General features: G+C 40.4%; 1 protein-coding gene across 1 annotated transcript in view; it reads left to right on the top strand.

The window, feature by feature from the left end:
• The window catches only part of CA8 (carbonic anhydrase 8), a 121,168-nt gene that overhangs the window by 41,139 nt on the left and 59,706 nt on the right, over positions 1-20,323 (top strand). Inside the window, exon 4 of the mRNA XM_056109951.1 lies at positions 13,399-13,494. Within this exon, the coding sequence (XP_055965926.1) occupies positions 13,399-13,494 (96 nt within the window). The remainder of the gene's footprint in view (positions 1-13,398; positions 13,495-20,323) is intronic.

A 20,323-nucleotide genomic window follows, 5' to 3' on the forward strand; every position in this document is an offset into this window, starting at 1 on the left:
GAACTAGGAACCCCACTTTAATTCATTAGTGCATTGCATTTTAAGGTTTGGGGATCAACCCTGTGAGTATGTCCTCCTGGGGTGAACTTCTCAGGAGTGTGAATTGATCATCTGTTGATAGTCTCACTGCAAGATGAAGAATGGATTTTCTAAATCAACTTTGGAAATATGGAGACTATTTAAGAGAGCTGGGCCATGAATCTAGCAGTCTATTATAGTTACCGTGAACATTAGCCCTGTGAACTCTACGCTGATCAGGATTTTTCTGTCTCTCTTTGGAGACTAGAGCCCTGGCATTCAGGCAGTGAAACCTCATCCTGGATCTGTCACTGGTTAGTTGTGTGATGACTTCAGGCTGTTTCATCTTCTTTTCTTGTTAAGTGGTAACAGTTATGCCATTTATCTTTATGTAGATGATAGGGAGGAATGAGGAACATGTGAGGTAATACTTGAAAGAAATAGAATGTAACACCATGGGGAATGCTCATTAAATACAGACACCCAAAGTCTACTCTATTATTGATTGATATCTCACACTTGCCTTTTTAATTTTGGAGGGGGCACACCCAGCAATGATCAGAGCATATTACTGGCTCTGCTTTCAGGGATCACTTCTGGCAGTTCTCAGGGGACCATATGGGGGGCAGGGGAGAGATGGAATCCGGGTCCTTTGTGTGCAATGCAAACACTCTACCTGCTGTATTCTCATTCCAGCCCTCAGTGAATGTTTTGATAGGCACTACGGAGATACCCCAAAGGGCTAGTATGCTCTGCATGGAGTAGCCCTGGGTTTAGTCCCTGGTATCTTATGGCTCCTGAGCACTGCTGAGAGAACTGTTCCTGAAAACTTTCAAATGTCACCCCTAAACACAAAAAATACAAGTGTTCTGACGATTGTTACTTTTATTTCAGAACTCTTTTTGTCAGATGAGTTTATGACTCGAAAGCATAGAGGAATAAGTTACAGCCATTATTTGCTGATTGATTATACACAATGAACAGATACCATACATATTCCATAGCACCAAGAACCTCGATAATTTCTATATGTTTTTATTTTGTAAAACAACAAATAAAATGATAGAGCAATTCAAGTGCAACCATAATTCATGATTGAGGACTTTTTCTTGAGGATAAGAAACAGGATATAAATGATTCTGAGCATCTAATTCCAACGTGGTGGGTTTCCAGCACCACCAAGCAATTCCCTGGAACTCCAGTTAGAGTTGTACATTGAATTCTGTTCTGTCACTATCCACTCAGAAAAGGCATCAGATCCCACAATAGAGCTGTTCTCCTTTCCCAGCTTTGGCAGCCAGTTGTTACAATTCTTTCTGCCTGACTGTAATAATCACAGGTTCCCATAAATCTCTTCTTTGGATTTGATTGACTTGATAATGTGGCTCAGAGAATTCACAAATAATTTACTCACTGGGTTTATGGTGTATTACAGAAAGATAAAAACAAGGACAAGCCAGATGGAAGAGATGTACAGGTCGAGAGTATGGGGAAGTGGCATGGAGCTTCCAAGTACTCTCTGCTACACCATTCTCTCCAAATCTCTGTGTGTTCACCAACCCAGAAGCTCTCCAGACTTGGGGGAGTTTTCTGTTTGTTTGTTTTTTAGGTCACACCTGGAGAGGCACAGGGGTTACTCCTGGCTCTGCACTCAGGAATTATTCCTGGTGGTGCTCAGGGCACCATATGGGTTTCTGGGAATTGAACCCGGGTCAGCCGCACTGTTTTCCTGCTGTGCTATCACTCCAGCCCCCACTGGGGGTATTTTTAATGGCGGTTTTATTACATATAATCACTGATGAAATCATTGACTCTTAGTAATGGATTCAACTCCTCCAGCCTCTCTCAGACCTCCCCAGAAATCAGGGAATGGGTCTGGGAATTCTAATCCTTTATTGACTGGTTCTGTGGGCAACCATCTACGTCCTTAGGTGCTTTACAGAATCACTTCATTAACCTAAGCTGAATTGTGGTGGAAGGGGACTTAGCTTGAATAAGATACCTAGCTCACCTTTGTAATTATTAAGAGGTATTAGGAATTGGGGGACAAGAGATTAAATATTATAACATAAGTTACTCCCATTGCTCTGATCACTCTGGAAATTCCAAAGACTTTGGAAGCTGTGAGTCAGGACCTGTGGATAATGACCAAATACATATGAAAAATATACTGTCTCAATGATCAAATATGTATTTTTATCTATAACAATGGCACAATGTATGTCTTGACAAACTAAGAAACCAATCTTAAAAAAATCAGTTTTAGTTTATTCTGATTTTATATATGGGCTGGAGTGATATAGCACAGCGGGTAGGGCGTTTGCCTTGCGTGTGGCCAACCCGGGTTTGATTCCTCTGCCCCTCTTGGAGAGCCCCGCAAGCTACCAAGAGTATCTCGCCTGCACGGGAAAGTCTGACAAGCTACCCATGACGTATTTGATATGCCAAAAACAGTAACAACAAGTCTCACAATTTGTTGTGAGATGTTACTGGTACCATCTCAAGCAAATCGATGAACAACGGGAGGACAGTGCTACAGTGCTACGGTGGTCTTATATTAAAAATAACTATTTCAAAGTGATACACTGCCCCCCAAGCACCCCCACCCCCCTCTTTGATTCACATGACTGTTCCCAAAAGACTTTTCTAACCACAGTGAATTTTCTAAAGGGAGATTTGTTTAGAGGGAAAATATATCTAATAGCTTTCTTTACCAGGTCCCCTTCCTAAGAGGGCTGAAATCTTAAGTCTTAAGGCAAACAAAAGGAAATTAGCATTCAAATAGGAAATCATTCTGCTTTGAAAAAAATCTTTTTATAAATTGCTAAAACTAGAGTTCTTTTAATTGAAGATTTGAAACTCTAGGAACATCATAAATACCTTTTGATATTAATATGGTAATGGGCGAAGTTGCCTTGAGATGCTCTAACACGTCCTGCTATTTCTCTTTTACCTATAAGAGGAAACATAATTAACTTTTGGCAAACATAACAAGTAGGTGACAGTCAGAGAGAATTTCAAATAATTTATTTTTCACTCCATGCTTTAAAGCACTTTGTCACTATTATATCTGTCTACACCTTGAATGTCCTTCACTGAATAATAGCTGCATAATATATTGACAGTGACATCTTAAACTGCAGCAGCACTTGAAAATAATATTCACTAAATCTCAATTTATCTGTAGATGAATGGCCCCTTTACATAATTAAGATTGGATCTGGAAAGAGAGGGCACTTTCTCTGCTAACTTTTTCAGTTATTTAGTGCACCCTTTTGTTATTCAACATCACACTTGCAGTTTTTTGTTTGTTTGTTTTTTTAATAATTCCACTGCTTTTTACTAACACTCCATATCACCATATCATAAACACAGTTGGGATATTGGCATTCTTTTCTCTTTTCAAATGTTACTGCTTTCCCAAATACTTGGGGAACGGTTATTTGGGTGTGATAGAGTCTGGGTGAAGTGGAAATCTTAATTTCTAAATGAAGACTTGCTCTAATTCTCGAGCGTATGATTTCATTGGAATGAAGGTGCTAATAAAAATGTGCTCCTGATGATTATTTTTCCTCTGAGTCTCTACTTTATGGTTGCCTAGCTCAGCAGGGTTTTTTTTTTTTGTGGGTTGGAGAGCTTCAAAATAGTACTCGGGGACCCTGGAAGTCACCACTGACAATATTTAGCCAACAACTATATAGTTCAAAACTTGGGCTCAGTGCTGGTGGTGGAGGAGTAGCAGGGCCAGAATTGGCAGTGGTGGGGTTGGGGATCACGAGGTTTTGGGGTTCAATCTTGGTGCCTTGCACATGCAGAGCACATATGCCTCTGTGTTACATGCCCAATCCCAGAGCAAAGTTTTTGATGACTTATGGATGTGGAAAGTCTGGTTTTAAATTTTAGTTACATTTGTGTTCATAGGTGGTGACAACATATATATATATATGTGTGTGTGTGTGTGTGTGTATATTAATGTAGGAGTACTGCTTTTTTTTCAGCCATTGATTAAGCTGATTGAATTGTGCATGAAATCTATATTACTTTTTTTTTAATTGAATCACTGTGAGACACAATTGCAAAGCTTTCATGTTTGAAATTCAGCAGTTCAATGATCTAACATCCATTCCTCCACCAGTACACACTTTACACCACCAGTGTCCCCAGTATATGCCTCCCCCATCCCCCATCCCAATCCTCATCCTGCCTCCATACCAATTTCCCCAGTACTCTCTCTCTACTTTTGGGCATTATGTTTTACTCGAATTTTCCCACCACCATTCAAGTCTTCCTGTCAGGAGCAGATGCTAGATCATTTATTGCCTATTGCTCATTTTTAATATCATGGGTGCCATGGCTGCATGTTTCTGGAATCCTAGATTGTAAATGTTTGGGTTCCAGAGACATTTCTGTCAGGCACTAATTCATTTTGGGATTCAGTTGGGTCCCAGGGTCCTCTGGACCAGGGCTGTTGGTGCACTAAGATGGCATTCGGAGGCACATTGTGGGGTGACAGCCAGGCCAACAAGTGGGCAGGTAGCTGGGGAGGGACAGCCCAGCACCTCTGCTACCATGTGGCATGGAGATTTAGTCCTGGAACCCGTATACCTGGACCTTGCTTGTGGAAGCTCTTGGTCACTGGGATGCCATCTGGAGTAGGTGGGTAGACTGTACCTGCTCCATCTCGGGTGCCCGGTGAAAGTGGCATGGTATGGCACCTGGAGAGATCTTCTGCTCTGGACAACATCTTTTTTAAGTGGGGTTGGAAAGTTGGTTCACACCAGCAGTCACATGCAGAAGCTACTCTTCATTCTGTGCTCAATAACAACTCTCAGCAGTGTTCAAGGGACCATAGGTGCTCAGGGTCAAATATTGGCCAGTTGTATGCAAGGTAAATAACTTGATTCCTGTACTATTTCATCCTGTCCTCAAAGTCAGTTTTATCTTGAATTGAGCCATTATCTATAAGATTATCTACAAAACTGTGTTCTTAGAGATCAAGGAATAGCTGTAATTTGCACCCTTAGAATCTCCTTTTTAGGGAGTTCTTTCTCAGTTTGTTCAGTTGTAGTTTTCAACTCATGTAAAATTCATTTTACTTTCTGGAAGTGACTGAGGGTGTAGTCTTAAAGCCCATTTTCCTTCATATGTATTTGTTCAATTTGTCTTTCTCTCCATCATCTCCATCTCCAGTCTGTTCCTCTAGGTGAATTCCTGCAGAGCCTAGAAGGAGAGGTAGAATTTAGATAAGTGGCAAATAGGTAGGGCGCAACATTACTTGTGAACTTATAAAGCGAATTGGGAAGGGTGTTATGAAAAAACCGGAATAACCTTTGATTTGAGTATTTGGGAGGCATTCCAACTTAGAATGGCATTGGATAGTGGAGAAATTTCCTGTTGCTTCTTTATGTTTTGGGCTAGTCACAGTAGTATTCAAGAAAATTAGCGAAATTCAAAAGGTAAAGGATGAGAGTATGGGGAAATCAACATAATAGAATGGGATGACACTACTTATCAAGGGAGATAAAGGCGAACATCATGATCTAAGGAATTGGGAGGGGCTGAGGGCTTCCAGGAGGGAGGAAGAGAATCACAGGGCAGAATAATCCTGTGCTCTAGGAGTCTGTGTTTGCCGTGCTGCATAGGAAGTTTTCTCTATTAGTTTATTTCCAGAGACAATGGTAAATATGTGTCATATCCCACTTTCATTAAGGGAGTGGTAAAGTTTCTTTCCAGCTTTGAGTGAACCTTAACTTGAAGTCACATATGCATGTCAAAGGGGCACGTCTTGGGGGGCCTGATCCTCAGAGAGGACTGATGGTGTTAGGGAAATAGCCTGATGTAGGTAGGAAATAAAGGAAATAAGAGATTTTGAACAGGAAAGATGTGGTGAGGTGCTCCTTTGAAAGAGGTGGGCTGAGCTTTGTGATTCAGAACATGAAGGGTCAGGAAAGATTTTAGTAAACTGGAGATTAAGGGATGGAGTTCAGAGTCTCAACACTGGAAGGCTGGTGATTTTACTGAGAGATAGTAGGGAATGAATGTCAATTCTAGAAAGACTCAGCTTGAGACAACATGAAACTCTTTGAAAAGAAATGTCCACTTTGAAGAGCGGAGACATTATAGAACTTATGTGAGTGTCTAAGGCTGTCTAAAATTTGTGTCATAATTGCCTTTTCGGTTATTCCTGCCTGTCTCATTCCTCATGATTCATTCTTTTGTACTTTAATGCTGCCATGTTATTTATGTTAATAATAAACCTCATTTATCTTGCAGATAGCTTTCTGTTAGACTGCCATGAAATCTTCAAACTTATTTTTCTGGGTGACAAATAAATGATTATAAGGCCATGGCTTGCCACAGTTTTATAACTTCAGACAAATTTATCAATTGCTGTGAGTTAAGTACATTAAGATTAACATTTCACAGGTACTAATAGCAAAGCAGCATAATCAATTGCAGAAAATTTGAATTTGTGAGTCTTATAGCAAGACCTAAGCCAAAGATTTTCTTTCCATAATTGTAAAAAGATGCTTTATCATTGTTATTCTGTGGCCAGAATGCTTAATAGGAAGGAACGATGGTTGTGATGCTGATAGGGTAATAATGGACTTCTGCTTTTTTAATAAATTCTTCTGTATCATAATACATTGTTAACTCAAGAGCTCACATACACTGTGATTTTGTGATTGGAGAGAAGAGCTGAATGAAGAGAGGAAATGCACTTCTTTTTTTGGTGGGGTGGTGGTACACACCAGACGATGCTCATGAATTACTCCAGGCTCTGTATTTAGGAATTACTTCTGGTAGTGCTCGGGGGACCATATGGGATGCTGGGGATTGTACATGCAAGGCAAGCGCCATACCCACTCCAGCCCCAACAAACTCATTTTTAATCAGGGAAAATCATTTTCTTTTCCTCTGTTCTGCCAGAGTTGGAAGGAAGCAACCCCTTTTTTGATATTTGAGCTGTTGGAGGAGTTTGGATCCTATTGCAATGGGCAGGCCCTCTAGCAATTGCTACATTGCCTGATTAAAAGGCAAAGGAGACCTTGAGGTGAGGCTGAGTTCATCATGGGTCATCTTTCATCTCAAGGATCTTGGAGGATGAAGTGACTATGCAGAGATACGGTACCATGCGTGTTTGGATGACACAGTAATGATAACTTCAGAACATTTAGACGGCTTAGGACTAGTGAGCTGTATTGGCATACTTAATGCTCGCCTCATTTTTTTCACTTTTTTTTCACTTCAGTTGTTTTGCTGCTTTTCAATTTTCTGAATTTATCACCCTGCTTCTATGCATTTGCTGGCTACATATAGCAACAAGTCTCACATTGGAGACGTTACTGGGCCCGCTCGAGCAAATCAATGAACAACGGGAGGACAGAGTTCTAATGTGTTCTGCTGTTCAGTAATGGATTGTTTAGTCCACTATTTTTTTTTTTTTGCAAAAGAATTGCTTAGTTTAGCGAAGAAATGTAAAAATATGACACTGTTAAGTCCTTTTGTCTTTGTACTTATTATTAGTCTTGTTCAGATATATTTTTATTTTATTTAAAAACAATTAGTTCACAGAAAGATATTTTATTTAAGTTTGTTTTTATTTTTGGACCACACCTGGTGTTGTACAGGGCTTACACTTTTTTTGGTCTGCACTCAGGGATCACTCCTGGCAGTGCTCAGGGGCTGTGTGGGGTGTTGGCAGTGCTCAGGGTCAGCCACATGCAAGGCAAGCAAGCACCCTCCATTTGTACTATATCTCTGACTCCAGATACGTTATTTTTTATTGATTGATTTAATATTCGGTTAAGAGTGTAAATGTCATGTTTGTAAGATTATGGGGCTGGAGTGATAGCACAGCGGGTAGGGTGTTTGCCTTGCACACGGCCAACATGGCCAACCCGAGTTCAATTCCTCCGCTCCTCTCGAGAGAGCCTGGCAAGCTACCGAGAGTATCTCGCCCGCACGGCAGAGCCTGGCAAGCTCCCCGTGACGTATTCAATATGCCAGACACAGTAACAACAAAGTCTCCAATGGAGACGTTACTGGGCCCGCTTGAGCAAATCGATGAACAACGGGAGGACAGTGACAGGGACAGTGACAGTAAGATTATGATGTTACCATACTATGCTTACCTCCAGAATGCCAATATCCTTTCACCACAGTCCACTGGACTCTTTCAGCCACTTTATCCCCCCAGCTTCAGTTCAGTGACTAACAGGTTTTCCCTGGTCACTATCTCCTCCCTTGCTCTGTTCCTTTTTATACCACCTCTGAGTGAGAACAGTCAGCATTCATCTTTCTCCTTCTGATTTATTTCGCTTATTGTGCAAACTTACAGTTCCATTGTTCTGATTTAATCCACATACTATATTAGTGAGAGAGGAGATAATACTGATAATCATATTGAGTCAGTTTTTTAAACTACTTTGAACCCTGTCAAGAATAAAATATGTAGAGATAGAAGTAGAATTCTCTATTGGAGGAACCTCACTTTTTATCTGTAAGATTTTTATCCAGCTGAGTGAGATGTACTCACATCATAGAAATCATTGCGGTTTTCTCAGAGTCACTAATTAAAGTGTTAAAAATACCCTAGCATAGGCCTGGAGTTATAGTACAGTGGGTGGGTCAGTGCCTAGCTATGACTGACTGGGTTCAATTTTTTGGCATCCCACACAGTCCCCTGTGCCTGCCAGGAGTGATTCCTAAGCATAGAGCCATGGGTAAGCTCTGAACATTGCTGGGTATGGCTCCAAAACAACAAAAGTTGTTTTGTTTTCATTTCATAATTTCATTTCATGTGTGTATTTTAGACTATGGTTCCAACTGTTCATCAAACATTCTAGCAGCCTAGAATGTTTGATGAACAGTTGGAACCATAGTCTAGAATACACACATGAAATGAAATTATGCCCCTATAGTAATTTTTTTAGCTGAAACTTTTGTGGTAGACTCTTAGCTCCTCCTAGCTTCTCTTCCACTTATGTTTACTGCTTCTACTTCATCTCAGCTGGATTGGATGCCTTAATAAAATTATAAGGAAAGGCATTGGGAAGTTTGATTCTAAGCAGCATAAATATTGATAATGTTCACTGTCATGTGCCATTTTGTTGTTCTACAAAACAAGAATTTGAAAATGATAAAATTTGAAGCTGTTTGTAATCTGGAGGCTTTGTAAGCTTCTAAACTCATCTTTCTGGTTCCTATCAAACTTACTTATCCTGTGGTTACGCAGAATTAGTTCTTCAAATTCTAATAGCACATGGACAGAATTCAATGGAACAGAAGCAATATTAGTATAAAGTCTGATATATGATTATACGGAAGGAGAATCTCTATCATGAATATAGGTTGATGAGAATTATTCAAGAGACTTTGAGACACCCTCCCCCCAAAAAAAATCTTTATTAAGGCATAGAGAAAGAATTTGGAGAGATAGAGAGGCAGGTGGGCTGAAAGTCATTTCCTCTTCATAATGTGATTATATTTGGAAATGCTCTTTCTAGAGTAGCCAGGCTAAAATGAGATCATTAGGGAGGTTCTAATCTGTATGGCAAAAATCCATTTTAGAAGAGGACATTTGGACACAGACCCATACAAAAGAAAGACCAGGTGATAAAATGAGAAAGACATGTTATATAATAAAAATCTATAAGCAAAGGAAGGTGGCATTAGAAGCCCACACTGCCCACACCATAGTCTTTGAGCCTCCAGACCTGTGAGCAACAGCAATACATTTTCTGTTGTTTGATTTAACCTGCCTCTTCACCTGTTAATTGAGTAGCTTGAGTATACTTCCCCAGTTAAAGTGAGAAAGGGTGTAGGATGCAGAGCAAGCTCTTGCAACGAAATGTGAAGTATGCTGTGTCCATGGATCATGCATTGAAGTAATGACCACTAGGGTTTTTGGATTAGTTTAGAGTGTGTTGGATATTTTGTTTGGTCTTAAAATGAAAGAAAGGGTCGCCAAAAGAAGAGGTCTTCTCAATAGTAGCAGAACAGAGTTTTATAAAACCTGGAACCCTTGTTGACTGTGAGGAATGATGCTGAATCAGTTAAGTTACAGGTTATATAAGATCAAGGGTATATAAGGATATGTAAGGTTATATAAGGTTATTATTATATAAGGTTATACAAGTTTGAAGTAACACAGTTAATGGCAGAGGTTTTGTTTCCATTTTCCACTAAGTTGATTCGTCTTTGGTTTATAGTATTACAGAGTTTCAGCATACAGCTTGTTACCTCTGTATCTGTAACACTCACTGCAGCTAACCTCAGAGTTCCATTGCCATTCCACCAGCAAAATATCCCCATATCCACTTCTTCCCATCCCCTTTCCCATTGCTAACTACTGCAGTTTATTCCATATCTAGGAATTGGTTTTATAGATTTTTGCCAGTTTATTTGATTTAGCCGTTTGTAGTCAGCAGTGAGTGAAGTAATCTAATAGCAATTATATTTCACATACTCATTTATTTCATTTTAGTTCAATACTGTCAACCTGTATCCATTTTTGTCCCAGATATCATGAATTAATCTTTTTTTAATGCATAGAAGTATTCCATTATATGTACAACACAGTATCTTTATCCAATCATTTGTCACTGGGCATTTGGGTTGAAACCATGATTTGTAAATTGTCAATAATGCTGTGTGAATATAGGTAAGAAAACATCTTAAAATTAGTTCCTCCAAGTGTTCAAATAACTCCTTTCAGAGCTTTCAGTATCTGAGACTTTCATTGCTGAATCATAAGACATATATTTATTTATTTATTTATTTAGGTTGGGATAGGCAGTGCTCAGGGGCAACCAGGATTATAATCATTGTGGTTCTTTGGAGGTCCAGGCATTATCAGCGTACAAACTCAGTCTTGAGTATTATAGGCATGTGCTCTACCACAAGTTATTTCCGTGGACCAAGATTGTTCTTTTAATTTCCCTTTATTCTGACTTATTGTTTTATATATAGAAAAGCAGCAGAATTACGCGGGTTGCTTTTGTAATTCATTACTGAACTAGCGAATTATTTCTAGTAGTTTTTCAGTGTAATATTTATTATTGACTATATTTATTATTATCTATGTTTTCTCTGATTACCTTGACAGTTTTGAGAACTACTTAGACTAGCTTTTTTTTTTGGGGGGGTCACACCCAGTGATGCACAGGAGTTACTCCTGGCTCTGCACTCAGGAATTACTCCTAGCAGTGCTCAGGGGATCATATGCGATGCTGGGAATCGAACCCAGGTTGGCTGCATGCTGGCAAGCTCCCTGTGGCATACTAAATATGCCAAAAACAGTAACAACAAGTCTCACAATGAAGATGTTACTGGTGCCTGCTCGAGCAAATCAATGAACAACGGGGAGGACAGTGCTACAGTGCTAGATTTCCCCCCCTCAGACTAGATTTCCCCCCTTACTGAGATTTGTTTAGTGTTTCGCTTGTGAGTGTACTGAGAATTTTGTTATTGTAAGGAAGACCAAATAATTAAAATGTTATTTTTAATCACATCATATTGAGGGTATGCACTATGAACTCTGATAACTATCAATCATGAGAAACCCATCACTGGTCTGAGTAGTACTTATCACATTTCTCTACTGAAAGTCACATTTATTTAGTGCCCTGCCCCAACATTCACATATTCAGCACACATTGAAGAAGTGGAGAACCTTAAAAATTTCAAACATAAAAAAAATTTTGAAGAGTAAATGTAAGTGATGATGTTGCTGAATTAGGAGAAGGGCCCCTGCCTCATCCCAAGAGACCATTGCATTTATTTGTTTAATAAAATGATAATGTTGCTGTGAGACATAAAGTGCCAGATTTAATTTTTTATTTTGTAAAATAAGAAAGATATTTTTGCCTTTTTTCTTTCTGGAGAAGCCCAAGTTCCCTCTTGAACAGATCTTGGTGTTTCTCACCCCCCCTTTTTTTTCTCTCTCCTTACATGTCTCTAAATTTTTTTAAGTGATATTATTTTGCTTTAAAAAAAGAGTATAATAGGAGTGGATTTAAGCATTCAAAGCAAACAAAAAAAAAAACAGGTTTTTATTCATTTGGTTTTTTTTTTGTTGTTGACTTAATTAAGGTGGTTAGCTTTTACCTATCACCAGAACTCCTGTGCGTTGTACTTAGTGAAGGGAATATTAAAATTCGTCTGTCTCACATTACTAACTGAAAGAGTATAGAGTTTTTTGCCCTCTTTTAAGTAAGCGCCATGGAAATTAAATTTGGTGGTCACTAACAGTTCATGACCTTAGGTGTGAAACTTTCCTTTGCTGTAGGTTTTGTAATAGGTAGAGGACTCATTATCTCCCTCTAGCGCTCACCTTTAAATCTTCAATTCTACTTGGCTGCAGTTAGAATTCTAAGTCAGATTTTTGGCAATCCTCACTGTAATTTTTCCTAATATATTAAAATGAATGCTAAAAGAACATGATTACTGACTTTTACCTCTTCCTTTTTGTATTAGAGATAGTTTTTAATTAAACCAGTGTTTCAAAACGGTTATTATAACAATTAAGATTGTCAGTGGTTGTGGTAGTATTCTAGGTGAGTTTATGTAGTTACTGTAGTGTTAAGTATCTCAGTGGCCATTTGATTTTAATGAGGGAATTGAGTTTCGTATCTATGAAACTATTTAATCACTGCTATTAGAGCAAGTGCATATTCTAGATAAACTTGCAAGCTTTGTAAAACTCTGCAAGGCTAGGAGCCAAGAAATCCTTAGGGAGTCCTCAGAGCATTGTCTGTCTTCCTCCACAGATAAAATTTTATTTCCTATGCAGGAAATGGCCTTTTTAAAGACCTCTACATCAGTATTCTTTATTTTGCCATAGTTTTATTTGATGCAGCATTTTTTTTAGAGGATGCTGTTTATGGATAATTTTAAGAGCTAAAATCATCTACCCAGAAATTGAGACTGATTTTGTAGTATTCTTAGTGGAAATCATGACAGTCATAGTATGTGATTATTCATAAACAAATCTGTTGAATGAGTTCCAGTGTTTGTGACGGCACCTGAAGTTTTGTTTCACTGGAGTCCAGAAAAGAGATTTATGGAGAAGCAATTCAGTTTGAAATTTGTGAATGTATACACACACACACACACACACACACACACACACACACACACACACTGAATTTGAACCAGAGGTAGCAATCCTCTAAGCAATTACTTCAGCTCAGAAATAAGAATGGAGAAATTCATGCTGAGAATCTCTACTGCATAACTATTTTATGTGTCTGTTGGCGACATAGTTGTATATGATGTCATGTAGGCATACTGAAAGAGAAGTTACTGTATCTATTGTTTTTTATATATAGAAGTACATGAAATAGTGACATGACCTTTTTGTCATTGTTCCCCCAGCTCCATCTGATACACTGGAACTCCACCTTGTTCGGCAGCATTGATGAGGCTGTGGGGAAGCCACATGGAATTGCCATCATCGCTTTGTTTGTCCAGGTAAATGGCATCCTGCTAATGATGTGTTTTTCAGAAATGCTTAGTGCTGATTCACTTTGTAGAAGATTTTTTATTCTCTCAGTTTTATCACCAAGAAATGACACAATTTAAAATTGCAGCAAATACTGGAATATAAAAATAGAAAACTCTATCTTTGATGTCTAGGAGGAGCGGGGATTTGGTAGAAAATGATTAATTTGCTTATTAGAATATTTCTCAAGAGTGATATTTGTTCAGGGTCTTTGGAGAAATTATGTAGAAAATGTTTCTTGAAGGCAGAGCTCATTTAATTAATGACAAAGAATTTCAGAAAATGTTTTTGGACTTTGACTTACTGCAAAATCTAAGAAAAATCAATAATATAATTATGTGTTAGATTCCTTTAACTCTGTTATTAATAATTTTCACCCCAAGGTGTTTTGAAGTGACTTACAGAAAAAAAATGATAAAATAAGACTGGCAGAGACCTCAGTGGTTATAGTCAATATAAAGTTTTATGTTTGAGCTCTGTTGTAGGTAAAGAATATTACAAAAATTCAGTCTGAAAAGGCCAACATAGAACATATTATATATATTTCACTCTTCCCAGTCTAGGCAGCCTATATTCTCACTTGAGTGGAAAAGCTACCACCCACCTCATCATATCCCAAATAAATTTATTGTATTCCTCAAAAGAAAATTAATCCTGGTACCAGGGTCATGGCTCAGCTTTAAAGCACATGCCTTGCATACATGATACCTGGGTTGTATTCATCCAGCACCACATGCACACACATGCACACACACATGCACATACACACATCCAGCTACAAAGGCGGATCTTCTCAACTTTATTGCGTTCTCTACTGGAGACTGTAAACTATTCAGAGGTGAAACAAATCTGAAAAATTTAGGAGCCCTGCTACAGCGCTCTTACAGAAGAAAGCCAATGGTCAGAGAGGTCAAGTCAGGCACTTGTCTTGTTCACAGCTGACCTGGGTTTGATCCCCGACATCCCATATGGTTCCCTGAGCACTGCCAGTGCAATTCCTGAGTGCTGAGCCGGGAGTGATCTCTGAGCCTTGTCAGATGTGGCCCAGAAAAAAACTCCCCCCAAAGAAAGTCATTCTTACTGTCTTATGTAAGTCACTGCCATTGTCAAGATCAGACCCATTGTTTTAAGTCTGTGTGTTCCTGGGTGACCTCTTGGGTGCCTTGGATTAGAACAATGATGTTGACAATAGGGTCTTTAGCAACTTAACTGTCCAAACAGCCTTTAAGCTTACTTTTTGGGGGGACACATATTTCAAAAGCATAAGTAATGATAAGAACCTGCTATGTTTTTTGGTAAATAAAAATTATTATTTATAATATATTACTTGGAATACACCCAGGTGTTTATTATTGACACTTTGGCAGCTGAACCCATGGGAAGCTTCTTGGGAGACTCTTCATGAGTCCAAACAACCTCTGAGGGCTCCATATTATATATTTTTTAATTGAATCACTGTGAGATACATAGTTATAAAATTGTTCGTGATTGGGTTTCAGTTATACAGTGTTCCAACATCCATCCCTTCACCAGTGTACATTTCCCACCACCAATTTCCTTCCTGCCCTGTATAATATCTTTGGGGGTGGTCAGGGGGGCCCAATGCCCGATGGCTCTTCCCCTAGCTGCCCGCGTTCAGGTGGGCCCTGGGCCACTCACCCAGCCAGGGCAGCCTGGGCCATGGGGCAGACAGTGGATGAAACCAGGGCCAAGCCGGTTGATTGATCAGATGCTGTTTATTCCATTCTCCCCATGCGCCTGCCCCAGTCTCTCTGAGCCTCCCATTCTAATCTCACACTGCCCCTCAGTCCCGTCTCCTCCTGTCTCTCCCGCTCATCTCTTCGTGCTCCATCTCACAGCCTGGGCTCTCTCCACATACCTGCTGCTATATCCTTCTACATTCTTCTCCCTCTGTCCCCCTTGCTAGTCTCTGCACTCCATCTTGCAGCCCCGTGCTCTCTCTCATCTTTCCAACTCTCTCCCTCTCTCCAGTCTCTAGTCACTCCATCTCCCCAGCACTCTGGGCCAAAACAGAACCCATTCAGGTAGCAAAATCAACATAAGAAAGCCATTCCCGACTGTCAGGCTCAAGAGCAGAAACACCACCTAGGGGTATTCCAAAGCCCTTCCTGACTGCCCAGGGGAAAAATACCTCTTAAGGTATTTTTCTCCTTTCCTCAGTCCAATAACGCTATCAACATCTTAATCCTAGTTATTTTTGTACGGGCACAGTAAGAGATACATTGAGGCTTGCAGGGAAGCTTTCCTGGGAACATTTTGCCACAGACTCAGACTACAGCGCGCGGGCCAGATTAATCTTTCCTAACCCTAGCATAGCACAGTGGGTAGGGCGTCTGCCTTGCACGCAGCCAACATGGCCGACCCGAGTTCGAATCCTCCGCCCCTCTCGGAGAGCCCGGGAGTATTCGATATGCCAGACACAGTAACAACAAAGTCTCCAATGGAGACGTTACTGGGCCTGCTCGAGCAAATCGATGATCAACGGGAGGGCCTTTACTTTACTTACTTTAACCCTAGCAGGGTCTGAATCTAGTTATTACTCTTTGGATATGACAGTATTTGTCCATGACCAAACTCTTAATTTATAGTTGAGCATTAGGCACTTTGGTCAGGCCCATCTTGATGCCAGGGCAGCACATAGTCCCTCATCAGGACCCTGCTTTTAGGGGCGCTAGGAAATAAGGGCAGCTGAGGCTTAGGTAAGAGAACAGATGCCCAGGAGGAAAATATCACTGAGAGTCATGTTACAAAAGCATAACATATACTGTCATCTTGTGTCCATACAAAAAGGAAATTGCTCTAAATAAACTATGCAAAGGACTTAGGGACAAGAGCAAAACAACATTTACAAGTCAACAGAGCACAAAGAAAGAAGTTACAAATAAACACAGAGGAATGGGAGCACTGTGATGGGAGCAAACCAAACCAATAAACCTACACTACCTGAGGCTATGCAGGAAGGTCAAAACAATGCTCTCCTACATTGCCCCACACCCAAGTCTGTCTCTATGACAGACATCCTCCTCCTCCTCCTCCACCACCACCACCTCCTCCTCCTCCTCCTCCTTCTACTTCTTTCTTCTTTCTTCTTTCTCCTCCTCCTCCTCCTCTTCCTCTTCCTCCCCCTCCCTCTCCCTTCCACCTCCTCCTCCCTCTTCTTCTTTCTCCTTCTTCTTTCTCCTCCTCTTTTTCCTTTTCCTCCTCCTTCTCCTTCTCCTCCTCCTTCTCCTCCTTCTCCTTCTCCCTCCTCCTCCTCCTCCTTCTCCTCCTCCTCCTTCTCCTTCTCCTCCTTCTCCTTCTTCCTCCTCCTCTTCCTCCTTCTCCTTCTCCTCTTCCTCCTCCTCCTCCTCCATCTTCTTCTTCTTCTTCTTCTTCTTCTTCTTCTTCTTCTTCTTCTTCTTCTTCTTCTTCTTCTTCTTCTTCTTCTCCTTCTCCTTCTCCTTCTCCTTCTCCTTCTCCTTCTCCTTCTCCTTCTCCTTCTTCTTCTTCTTCTTCTTCTTCTTCTTCTTCTTCTTCTTTTTCCTTCTTCTTTTCCTTCTCCTCTCTCTCTCTCTCTCTCTCTCTCTCTCTCTCTCTCTCTCTCCTTTTAGGCACTGTGGTTTGCAATACAGGTACTGAAAGGTTAAGATGTATATCACTTTATCTCCAAGAGCTTGCTATTATATTAACCTTTAAGCTAATTCTTGGTTTATGTTTGAAAGTTGTCATCAAGTTTTAAGCTTTTAATATTTTTATATCAATCTTGAACTATGACAGTAGTCAGTGAAATTATAAACAAAGTCTTATAGTTTAAAATGAACTCTTTGCACTATATATACTTCTTGGTATTTTCATAAAGAAGTACCTATTCTTTCTATTTTACAACTGCTTTGATGAGATGGATAACAGAATGGATTCTTAACATATTGAGAAAATAAATGACATACTATATTTTTTATAATATTTACTGTTAAAATTCATTTTTCTGACTTAAAAATTAATTAACATTTAAATTTGAGTTGATGCAGTAAAAGTAAAAAATAATATTTTTTTATTAAAAAAATATTGCCATGGCAGAGCCTGGCAAGCTATCCGTGGTCTATTTGGTATGCCAAATCCAGTAAAAAAAAAAATGGATCTCATTTCCCTGACCCTGAATACGGCAGAGTGGAGAAGGATGTGGAAAGAGAGGCTGATAAAATCCCAAGGCAGAAATAGGCTGCCCAAACGAAGAAAGACAAAAATGATTGTCTGTACTTTTAATGCACGTACGCTGGCATCTGATGCATCCATCGAGGACCTGATGGTACAAGTGCGAAAGATCAAGTATGACATCATTGTTCTGACTGAAACGAGAAGACATCAATCACATCACGCCGTTTTTGACACTGAGAAGAACTGTTCCTTGGAACATGTGACAAAAGAGGCGTTGGTGGTGTTGGTATCCTTGTCAACACAAACTTAGCCATGAGCATTGATTCATTCGAATGCCTAACAACCCGAATCGGACGATTACACTTGAATAGATGTGGCTCACTGCCGGAAGTTTCTATCTTTGTTGTCTGTGCACCAACATCCAATTATGGTGAAAGAGAAATTGAGAAGTTCTACATGGAGCTGGAGAAGTTCTATAAAGAAGACCACACCTTCTACAAGATCATTGTCGGTGATTTTAATGCCAAGATAGGACCAAGAAGATCAGCGGATGAACTCCACATCGGGACCCATGGCCTAGAATGGAACGAACAGGGTGACAAACTGTCTGAGTTCATCATGTCCTTCATCATGTCACCAAGACCTTCCATGGTAACTCACAGTTGCAAAAGGCTGAATCTAAATGTTGGACATGGGAGTCTCCTGGTGGATGGTTCCACAATGAAATAGACCACATCATATTCAATCGGCGGTTTTGCTTAACCGATGTTGCTGTTGTCCCAAAATTCCAAACGGGATCGGACCAACGTCTCCTTCGTGCAAAATTCTACCTCACAGAACAAGGAGAAAAGAATGCAGTGTTTAAGAAGAGAACTCCCAGAATGACCACCAACTGGGAGCTCTTTGGCTCTGTTGCGGCAACATGGGAAGATGCTGTCATTGACAACATTGATGAGGAATATGATCGAATGATTCAGCACCTCCATGATTGTGCGAGGAATGCCAAGAGAGAGATAACTACAAAAAACCGTCTTTCTTCGAACCCTCTTGAGCTTATTCGCCAACGTGGCTTGGCACATGCCTCAGGAAACCACAAGCGAATGTCCGACCTGGCAAAACAATGCAGAGAAGCCATCAAGGATGACCTCAAAGACAGGAGAGCAGCGGTGCTGGTAGATGCAGCAGAAGCCGGGAAAAGCATTCGTAATGCCCGCCTGTCCTTCACCAACTACATGACCAAGATGACTGCCCTCCGACATCATGATGGATCTATCACATCTTCCAGAAGGGCAATGGAGAAGATTAATCATGACTTCTTCTCAGATCTCTTTAATAGCCACGTCCACTTGCTCACATACCACATTCTGCATGATGGATATGTCGTTCCCAATGTTCTCCCTTCCGAAATCCAACATGCCATCTTGTCGGTAAAGAAACAAAGAGCACCTGGCCCAGACAAGATCAGACCTGAACACCTGAAGAACTTACCATCAGTACTCATCAATACACTGGCTCAGCTCTTCACATGCTACCTGTCTGAATGCAAGGTTCCATCCCAACGGAAAACCAGCAGGACTGTACTACTATACAAGAAGGGAGACATCCACGATATTGGCAACTATCGCCCAATCTGCCTATTGTCTGTCGTCTACAAACTGTTCATTCGAGTCATCCTGAATAGGATTAGCAGAACACTAGATGAAGGACAACCATGTGAACAAGCCAGATTCTGAAAAGGATTCAGTACCATCGACCATATCCACATGATTACTAAGCTCATTGAGGTTTCTCAGGAGTTCAAGATGCCGCTCTGTCCAATGTTCATTGATTTAAAGAAGGCCTTTGATTCTTTTGAGATGGAAGCGGTCATAGAAGCCCTAGCCAATCAGGGCGTACAAACTCAATACATCAGGATCCTCCGTGAGCTCTATTACGGATTCACTACCAGAATCTCACCATTCTACAAAGAAGTAATAATCCATGTCAAGAGAGGGGTTCAACAGGGTGATACCATTTCACCAAAACTATTCAGTGCCACCCTTGAGAACATCATGCGATGACTGGAATGGGAAGGAATGGGAGTGAAGATAGATGGTCGGCAACTATACCACCTCTGCTTTGCTGAAGACATCGTTCTAATAACACCAAACATCAGCCAAGCGGCACAAATGCTGACCGATTTCGACCGTGAGTGTGGAAAGGTTGGACAACAGCTGAATCTTACGAAGACAATGTTTGTATGAGAAACAGCCTTGTTCCTGACGCTCCATTCACTCTCAACGGAACTACCATCTCCGAATGCAACAGTTATATATACCTAGGTCGAGAAATCAACATGATGAATGACCTGGCACCTGAGTTGGAAGGAAGAGAGAAGAGAGGAAGAGAGGAAGAGAGCGGCTTGGAATGCCTTTAAGAGCGTTGAAGAAATAACTAAGAGGACAAAGAACCTCCAGCTATAAGCACATCTCTTCTCTTCCACTGTTCTTCCTGCATTAACATATCCCTCAGAGACCTGGACCCTACGAAAACAGGATGAGAACGCTATTCGGGTCTCTCAAAGAGGAATCGAAAGAGCTATGCCTGGAATATCACGATTCACTCAAATGAGAGATAGAATCTGGAGTTCTGATCTTCGTCAAC

The sequence above is a fragment of the Sorex fumeus genome, unplaced genomic scaffold (genome assembly GCF_029834395.1).
Source record: "Sorex fumeus unplaced genomic scaffold, SorFum_2.1 ptg000002l, whole genome shotgun sequence".
In the NCBI taxonomy this organism is placed as follows: Eukaryota; Metazoa; Chordata; class Mammalia; order Eulipotyphla; family Soricidae; genus Sorex; species Sorex fumeus.